The sequence below is a fragment of the Pagrus major genome, chromosome 17, assembly GCF_040436345.1.
Source record: "Pagrus major chromosome 17, Pma_NU_1.0".
Classification (NCBI taxonomy): domain Eukaryota; kingdom Metazoa; phylum Chordata; class Actinopteri; order Spariformes; family Sparidae; genus Pagrus; species Pagrus major.
Window position 1 is genome coordinate 4,889,570 of NC_133231.1, and position 9,898 is coordinate 4,899,467.

At 41.7% G+C, this 9,898-nt stretch overlaps 1 protein-coding gene across 1 annotated transcript in view; it reads left to right on the forward strand.

The window, feature by feature from the left end:
- The window catches only part of LOC141011869 (E3 ubiquitin-protein ligase RNF19A-like), a 32,920-nt gene extending 23,033 nt beyond the window's left edge, over nucleotides 1–9,887 (forward strand). Inside the window, exons 3-10 of the mRNA XM_073485196.1 lie at nucleotides 719–927; nucleotides 1,790–1,934; nucleotides 2,828–2,990; nucleotides 5,079–5,193; nucleotides 5,518–5,679; nucleotides 6,039–6,252; nucleotides 6,357–6,500; nucleotides 6,989–9,887. Of these exons, the coding sequence (XP_073341297.1) occupies nucleotides 719–927; nucleotides 1,790–1,934; nucleotides 2,828–2,990; nucleotides 5,079–5,193; nucleotides 5,518–5,679; nucleotides 6,039–6,252; nucleotides 6,357–6,500; nucleotides 6,989–7,787 (1,951 nt within the window). The 3' untranslated portion in view covers nucleotides 7,788–9,887. The remainder of the gene's footprint in view (nucleotides 1–718; nucleotides 928–1,789; nucleotides 1,935–2,827; nucleotides 2,991–5,078; nucleotides 5,194–5,517; nucleotides 5,680–6,038; nucleotides 6,253–6,356; nucleotides 6,501–6,988) is intronic.
- Nucleotides 9,888–9,898: the final 11 nt, after the last annotated feature.

A 9,898-nucleotide genomic window follows, 5' to 3' on the forward strand; every position in this document is an offset into this window, starting at 1 on the left:
CTGTACTATTTCACGTACATACACATGCAACTGCAGAAGACACAGTTACTGGGAGAACGAGGCAGACTGACAACAGCTGTAGACTCTGCTCCAGACTGTACCCTATCCAGATCAACATCACACACACATCATGTTGTTTACTAGCTGATGGTCTGGACAACAGTCCAGTCACATCAAACATATGGTGATGTGCAAAATAATACTGCTGCTCTTTTCTCCACTTGTGTTTAAAGATTTTGTTTCTTGTGTGGTTAGTTGGGGAAGGCAGCATCCACAGTGAATGGTGAAAGAAAGATTTCTTTTTTGGAAGAATGTGTTGCTTAAGTGGTAGGCCTTTATTAAAAATGTTACCACGGTGATTGAGGATGGACAGAGCATCATTAACCATGTCAGGAACTCTGCAGCTTCTTGATGGAGTGGGACAAAGTTGTTAGACAGTTTGCCATTTTAGAAGTTCACTAGAAGTACAAGAGGATGGATTCAGCTGTTCTAAATGCAAACAAACATTTGCATTAGTAGAAATGTTTAAAGAAACACAGTTCTACATGCATTACTTTACTTACATGTGTATTATTATTTACTGCTATTTTCATGTGTACCTGCAAACACCAATCTCTGTTTTTCCTGTGACTTTAGTATATTTACGAAACTGTGATATCACTACAATATATTAAATCTTAACTTTTGCCTGATCTATGTTATGTGTGTCTTCTACCAGGTATGCAGTGATTGCCTTTGGGTGTGCCAGCTGTCCTAAGATCACTTGCGGCAGGGAGGGCTGCGGTACAGAGTTCTGTTACCACTGTAAGCAGCTGTGGCATCCCAACCAGACCTGTGATGCAGCACGTCAGCAGAGAGCCCAAAGCCTCCGCCTGAGGACGGTCCGCTCGTCCTCCCTCAGCTACAGCCAAGAGAGCGGAGCTGCAGGTCTGCTGACTGAACACACACAGGCACACACCTGCATCATTTCAATCATTCTTTCTGCTCTTTTCTTATTCTGTATTTATTAGGGACGTAACGATATCACATACTCACGGTACGATATCATCACGATAAATAGTCCACAATACGAGATTCATAATGATATTAGGGGAAAAAATCACAAAGAAAAAGAGGACTTACACAATGTCCTTTTAATAATAAATTTGATGTGTACAGCATTTATTATTCATATACAGTTTGTTTTTATTTTTTACTTGAGGTACTGCTTTCCTTCTAAGCATGTGCAAAAAGTAGCCATGAATTATCTTCTAGCTTCATCGTAATTATCTAGTGATGAATGACTGGACTATGTACATTTGCAAAACAACACAGCAGGGCGTAGCAGTACCAATCCTTCCCTCCCTCTGGTTGTACAGCAGGACTACCAGAGCACCAATTAGAGGCGGAATCTGGTGGGTCTTATGACAAGTCAGGTTTGACCCATAATGTTGAGGGTCTGTCTTCTTGACCAGCATCCTCTGCTGTTCACATGGAGCAATACAATGACAAGGAGAGATAGTAAAATGCACTCATGCCGATTTCCCTTGTTAGATCCATGAGCTTTACGAGAAAAATAGCCACGTGATAGGGTGGTAGATATCGTTACAGTCCCACAACGGCATCGTAGCATTTTTTATTGCAATTTTGCGAAATTCAGTTCATCGTTACATCCCTAGTTCTCATCTTTTGCATGTTTATCAAATCACTCCCACATCATGAGCATAGATTACATGCAGGGCATTACCACAAGTATAGAGATGATGCATTGTGTAAATGTTTTTTGTGTAAATGCTTTTTTGCCTCTCAGCTGATGACATCAAGCCATGTCCCCGCTGTGCTGCTTACATCATCAAGATGAACGACGGCAGTTGTAACCACATGACCTGCGCTGTCTGTGGCTGTGAGTTCTGCTGGCTCTGCATGAAGGAGATCTCAGACCTGCACTACCTGAGGTAAGTATTAAGTCTTAAAATTAAGACAATCTCCAATAATTGTAAAAACAAATCACTATTTGAAAGTTCTCATCACAATAATTCAAACAATGTCATCAGCAATAAGAACTGTTGTTGTTCACTGTTGGACTGGGCAATATATCACTATCATATCGATATTGTGATATGAGATATATATCCTCGCAGATTTTGGATGTTGTTATATTGTGATATGGCATAAATGTTGTCTTTACCTGGATTTAAAGGCTGCATTACAGTAAAGTGATGTTATATTTCTGGACTTACCAGACCGTTTTAATACTTGTCTTTACCCACTTAGTCATTATATCCAGATTACTGGTGATTATTTATCAAAAATCTCATTGTGTTTAATATTGTGTGAAAGTACCAATAGTCATCCCTACAGTATTCTTGCTATGTAGATATTCCGCTTTTTATTATCTCTAAGTAAGTATCTGATATTAGATTTTGTTGTCCTAGCATTTATGAAATGCTTTTTAGGAGATTTTAATATATCAAGATATATATTCTATATTAAGATATAGCCTAAAAACATCAATATATTATTTAAGGGCTATATTGCCCAGACCTTGTTGAAATGTTGCTGTTGTTGGTTGATATAAGCTGTGTTTCCTGAGTTGTGGGTGAGATTAGTGACCTCTCAATCAAGTTTGGCTGTTCTACCTCTTAAAACTTCTGCCCTAAATTCAAATAAAGTATTTTTGGACAGTAAAGACCTTTGTCCCCACAGGGAGAAACTTTTTCCCTCAGTTGTGTGACAAGGAATGAAACAGCTGAAAACATTTTAGAGTATTGACTGCATGGACAAAACATGTGAAAATATAAATGTATATTAAATATATATTATTCTTTTCCCTTTACCTCTTTCTCAGTCCATCAGGCTGTACTTTCTGGGGAAAGAAGCCATGGAGCAGGAAGAAGAAGATTCTTTGGCAACTGGGAACGCTTGTGGGTGCCCCTGTTGGCATTGCACTCATCGCTGGCATTGCTATCCCTGCCATGATTATTGGCATCCCTGTGTATGTGGGAAGGAAGGTGAGGCTCTGGAACATTCACATACATGTAGTTTGGAACAAATTTCACATGGACACATTTGGATCTGTCACTGTTGAGATTTACTTTTCAAACACTTCGCTCGATTGAGCTGTATGGATTATTATGAACGCACAGGGTTTCGCACAGGGTTTCATTCTCAGTGTCACATTTAATGGTTTGATTAATTGCTCTGCTTTCCCACAAAGCATAGCTTTAAAGCACTATCTTTTCAGTTGTAAACATAGTCAGTGTTACATAAATGTAGCTATCAGAGTTATCAGTTGTTGAAGTAAACATGCCTCATGACTGGAACCAAGCCTTGTATCAATCAGTAACTAACTAGTTATATCATAAAAGCACATACCGTTGTGTATTTTTCTCAGGCTCTTTAGTTATTTTAAGCCAGCTGAGGTCATTAATTGTCAATAACCTGCCCTGTGGGCTTGTGGTGTACACTTGTCTTGTTCAGTATCTTTCATCAGTCCCAGTCTGTCTAATAAGCATTTGACATTACACTGAAATGAAAGTATTCAGAATTCCCCTCTCATGGCTGCCAAGAAGAAGCAAGAGCCAACAAGCTTTTCTTCCCCGACTAAACCAGACCACATTCACAAGTGATCACATGACACATGTGAAACATCTGAGCATGAATCACCTGCATTCCACATATGAATGTAGCCATTCAGTCCTGGTGACTCACTACACCAAGGCCATGGCCATTTAGTTGCAGCATGGTCACAGTCATATTGTGAGCACTCTGTCACTGTTAACGGACTTATAAAAGCAGGAGAGCTGTGGGAATGTAGTAGGAGCGAACATGCTTTTGTTACAGCAAAGAACTCTGCCAACCTAATTAAGAGTAAAAATATTTTTTACTTTAAGGGGCTCTGTGTTTTTTTTTTTTGTATTGTGCTGAAAGCTGGTGAAACTCACAGATACTGTTACACTCTTTTAGCGGAGTTGAGGGAGGCACTGAGTTGAGGCACTCAAGAATGTGCATAAAGTCACATCCTTTGGACTGTCATGGAAAATCTGACCTGAGGCCTTCACAAAGACATCCACAGTCCAACAGCATTAAACAACTTCAACAAATCGTCCACAGGCTTTTTTAGGCAACCGAGGGAATTGGGGAGGGTCTCATATTTTATGTCGCGTTACATTCCTCTCAATAAAAAGTGATACAAATATTCAAATTGCCCAGAATTGTTACATACAGCACATTTACATCTTTATTGGGTTTTTTCTGCATTACATGGAACTGATAACAAAAAACATGTTGATCAATACAGTCACATTTTTCCATTTTTCATGCAGTCCTGTAGAACTAATCACAATGTTTGTTTACTGTAACTTCCGGATAGAAATCCCTGGACTCAAGTTCTAGCTTACATACAATTTAATTTTCTTTTTTGATGGATTTTATTTCATCTCATTCATCTAAAATGCATGCTTGTTGCTTTTTATTATCTCATTCACTAATGTGAGGTTTGAGACTGTCAGGCCAAAGACAAAGACAGCCTAAGTTTACCCAAAACTAGCAGTGAGATGTCACCTTGGGTAGATTTTGTTGCTGATGCTAGCAAAGCAGCACAGTACATGAAATAAGCACAGCAGAAACCTCAGATAGGTTGGACCATGCAAATCAACCACCAGTTGTCTATCCAGAAGTGACTGCTGTTGTAGCCTGATGTCACTGTGATTTGGGCTATGAGGTCATTTTTTAGCTCTTTTCCATTGTTTTAACACTTGTTGGAACCTCCATTTTTCCAATTTTTCTTCCAGTTCTTGTAGTCAAGATGTGTGCAAGTTTTTAGGAGAACAGAAGATTTCTTTAACAATGACCTACCATTTGTCCTGTGTTTGTGGGCTTATTTTTCCCTCAAGTTCTTAATAGTAGCTTTATTACTTTCTAATAATTGTATTGTAAAATGTTTTACTGTTGCTAGCAGCCTGGTTTACATGTCACTTTGGCAACAATCCTTTACATGCTTGGAGTCTGATCAACTGACATATTGTGGCTGGTGACTCTTCTGTTTCCTCTATCTGTCTGTGACTTACATTGCACCTCTCCTCTCTCTTCTCTGTCAGATCCATAACCGTTATGAAGGCAAAGATATCTCCAACCACAAGAGGAACCTGGTGATTGCTGGTGGAGTGACTCTCTCTGTCATCGTGTCTCCAGTGGTGGCTGCAGTCACTGTCGGTCAGTCTGTCCTCCACCCTCTCCAACCTCCTCCTTCTCTCTGCTTCAGCTTTCTGCATGCCAGGAAATCTTTTTTGACACATATTTATTTGACTTTGAGTTTCAGGAATTTCTTTTGTTTAATCTTAGAGTTTATCTTATGTTAAAGTTTGTTTTCAAAGCCAATTGGATTTCTCTTGAGCTATCACACAAAGATGGGAAAGTTGAAAGAGATGACTATTTTATGATTTCTGTGCGTCAGCAACAGTGGCCTGCACATTTTGTCTAGACCAGTGCCTTGGTCTAACATGTCCTTGGTGTCTCTCTGTCTCTTTCACCACTCAGGCATTGGAGTTCCCATCATGCTGGCTTATGTCTATGGTGTGGTGCCCATCTCGCTGTGCCGTAGTGGAGGTTGTGGTGTCTCAGCTGGGAATGGCAAAGGAGTCCGCATAGAATTTGATGACGAGAATGACATGAATGTTGGCAGTGGGACAGCTGCCACCGGTAAGCTTCAGTGCCCCCACCTCCACCCCCCATTACCCACACTGACACCCAAAAGTCACCCTGTGTGTTTTTGCCCATGTCAGCAAACACCAGAATTTGCCTTCTGCTGACTGATACACTACTGAGTCCCTGTTCAGATGAAATCTGCTGCTGGGTTCACGGATGCCAAGTGTTCTTTTGCAATGTTTCTTTAGCAGAAAAATTTCCTTTTGTGCTTCTTCTGTGAGATAAGAATTCCAGAGTTTGTACATTTTATTCACCAAACATAGCAGTTTCTTTTGTTCCTGCAAGAGATTTTATTTCTTATCTTTTATTGTTATATATTGAAACGTTATTTCATGATGGCATCATTTATGCAGATACTACATCAGTGGCAGACACCAGGAACAACCCCAGTATAGGTGAAGGCAGTGTTGGAGGGATGACAGGCAGTCTGAGTGCCAGCGGCAGCCACATGGACCGTCTGGGGGCCATCAGAGACAACCTGAGTGAGACGGCGTCCACCATGGCTCTGGCTGGAGCCAGCATCACCGGCAGTCTCTCTGGCAGTGCCATGGTCAATTACTTAAACAGGTACTAAAACAGACACTCGCCATGGGTTTTAGAATGTTGGCACTGCTTTGGATTTCATGGTGCCAGCACGGCTTGTCTTAATCTGCCCCCTTACATGTTGTCAGACTGGAGGTGCAGGCTGATGTACAGAAGGAGCGCTGCAGTCTGAGTGGAGAGTCTGGCACCGTCAGCCTGGGTACAATCAGTGACAACGCTAGCACCAAAGCAATGGCTGGATCCATTCTTAATGCCTACATGCCCCTCGACAGGTGAGCATCTTGTCCTTTTTTTCTGGATGGTGCTGTTAGGGAAGTCTGTGCGATGGAGACATGGGTCTGTGTAGGTGGAGTCCTTCCAAAAATCAGTAATGTGAAATATTATGTAATGCACACCTGTGATCACGTAATGTAAAAACAAAGTGAATAGCACTGCTCACACCAGTACTGATTTGCTAGAAATGATCATGACTGTTGAAATACTGTTACTTTGCTTAAAAACATTATGTTACTTAAGTTTTTAATGATTCAAAGATATCCATTGAGCTTTTGTGATCTTTTTTTCATTATGATAATCTAGTATTTGCTATTGAATCATCTAGTTTTAAATAACAGCTCCAAACATTTTTGCATCATGCCGAACGATGTCTTTAAAAATGTCACCCATACACTTGCACATGCACTTCATCTACATACAGTACATTAAGTATTTTTCTGAGGTATCTTTTGTCTCATGCTTCCCTCTTTCTTCCATGTTCCAGAGATGGGAACAGTATGGAGGTCCAGGTTGACATTGAATCCAAACCCGGCAAACTACGCCACCACAGTGGCAGCAGCAGCGTAGATGATGGCAGCCATGTTGGCCGCTGTGGCTGGACCTGCCCCTCCAACGGGTGCACCTCCTCAGAAGGCAAAGGAACCTCCACTAAGTGGGCCAAAGAGGCATCCTGCTCCTCCTCTTCTAGCTCTGGGGGTAAAAAGAGCAAAGGCAAGCTGCGCAAGAAAGGCGGGGGAGGCACCAAAATCAACGAGACGCGAGAAGACATGGACGCTCAGCTGCTGGAGCAGCGCAGTACCAACTCCTCCGAGTTCGACTCTCCGTCACTGAGTGGCAGCCTGCCGTCTGTGGCTGATTCCCACTCCAGCCATTTCTCAGAGTTCAGCTGTTCCGATCTGGAGAGCATGAAGACGTCCTGTAGCCACGGCTCCGGTGGAGGCGACTACCACACACGTTTCGCCACCGTCAGCCCCCTACCTGAGGTGGAGAATGACCGCCTGGAGACCTGTCCTGCCTCCTCATCCTCCTCCTCCCAGGGACAAGGAGCTGTGATCACTCCCCACTCCCCCACCTCCACCACCTCCTCCCTGGGCCACAGTGCAGAGCTCTCCCCTCTCTGCTTCATCACAGAGGAGAATGTCAACCTGGTGTGCCCCGCGGAGCTGGACTCTCACAGCAACACCAGAGAGCTGCTAAAAGAAACCAACAACAACCACCAACCACAACACCCAGCCCAGACCCAGCAGCAGTCCAAGAACTCCTGTATACAGACTGACATATGAAATCTCAATACCTTAAGTGCTGCACAGATGCTCTTTTTATTTAACATTTTTTCTTCCACTGAACTAACCATCATAGCTTACAGTTAACCTGCATTTTCTTTTCTTCCCTTGTAAAGGGAATTTATTTTTTTCATTAAAAGCAACCTTTGAGTAAAACAGATCTGTGTGTCCACTGACTGTCAGAGGGCTTGTTGGACATATTAAGAGCTTTCCAAAGTGCAGCCATGTGAGAATCGTTAAGGTTGTGAATGCTGGTGTTTTCTCGCTGTTCGACCTGCCGACTGCTGACCTTTTTTTTTTGACAGTTTATTCACTCACCACTTATAACAGAGACAGCCTACCCATACGGCTGCTGTCCTATTGATCTGTGTAGGTTGAATAAAACCACTGTGCCGGTTTTGCTACAATTTGATTTTGGCTCGACAGTGTGGATGCAACACCATGCAGGAATCTTAATGTCACAGCTTTCTAGCAGTGAACCCAAACAGGGACCAGGCAATATGATTCACAATTTCCTCTTTTTATTTTTCCCCAAATGTATTAGTTACAGAGGAACCTTTGTGTTCTTGTCTGTATTTATTATTAGACTTTTTTTTGTTTTTTCCCTGGATGTTTGTTTGAGATGAACCCTCTAATGTGTAGTTATGTCTGTTAGGCCTGGGCTTAACATCTTTAATCATTTTAGCACTAAAATCAACACAACTGAGATTCTCGTTGGATGGATGCATACCAATCTGTGTTGGAGATGGTGCTCGAAAAGCTTTTAAGTAACCACTGAGGTTAGACCTGTAGCTGTTGTTGCCTAAAACTCTTGTGTTTTTAGTGCTAAGATGAGTTTGGAAGCCCAGGCCTGGTTGAGTTCTGTGGAGAGCTATGGTGATATGTTGCGGGGTGGGTGGGTGAGGGTTGTTTGATTTAAGAAAGGTCTCTGGAAGGCCACGGTTGTCGAGATAATGCTGAAAGTCATTATATTAACATTAACCAATGGGTTGGTCAATTCTGTGAAATTGTATCAAGAAAATGTTTTGTCCTGTTCAAAGGTGACTTATTCAGGCTGATGGTCTCACCTCACTGAGTAAGAGAGAGCTTTGATATCTTTCTTCGTTAACTCATGGTGCCTTCAAAAAGCTGTTTGTGTTCTCTCTCTCTCTCTTTCTCTCTCTCTCTCACTCTTCCTCTCTCTCTCTCTCTCCACTGTGTCTTCAAGACTCCCAACAACAATGACTCATTTTAGGTTGCAGAATGTCTGTCTGTGTAGGAGGGATGCTCATTCACACACAGAACATACTGTGGTAGACATGGTAAATGAAGACTTTTCAATTGCCTACCAAAGACAGCACTCAGGCTCTTGTTAAATCTTATACCTTTGACTTGACAGCTGTAGACACAGTATAGTGCATCCTTTTTTACACCATTGGGATGAATGAAGACAACACCCAGGATTATACAGACATACAGACTGCTGTTTTGTACATGCTTCACAAATGCTACGCAAATAACCGAGGCCCCAGGACAGCCTGAGGCACCTGCACTGTTACCTGTATTTCTTACTACATTGATTTGCAATGCACAAAAGGTGAATCGGGAAACATAGGTTAGTTCTGGGTTACCTTCCCTTTTGATCGTCCTGTGATTCCTGTTTGTGTTGCCTATCGGTGCTGCTGAACAGACTTTTAGTTAAATTCTGTTTTTCAACACTTAAATTAGTGTTTGCTTAAGCCTGTCTTTACTGCTCAGTGGTCAGATTTATTGAGGCCACTGAGCTGGCTCAGGTGAACCTCTACCAGGTAGGTAAAAAGCATCTTGAATGGTATTTTGACCCAGGTCTGTTATTGAATGAACACTCAGTTTGGTTTTATGGATACGGCTACATGCTGCAGTCTACCCCGCATTAAAGCAAAATGTTTTGTTCTTCCTACCAGGTTCTGTTTCTCTTTATTCTTCACCAAAACTCCAGTTTCTTGATCCTAATTTGAACACTAGTGCCAGATATAATTTGTAATTTGTGCAGAATGGCATAAGGTATTTGTACATGTGTTTGGTAATTTGCTTTACTATATGCGTGTAAATGCATATCAGAAAAATAAAAAAAGAAATGTATGAAGTGTCAT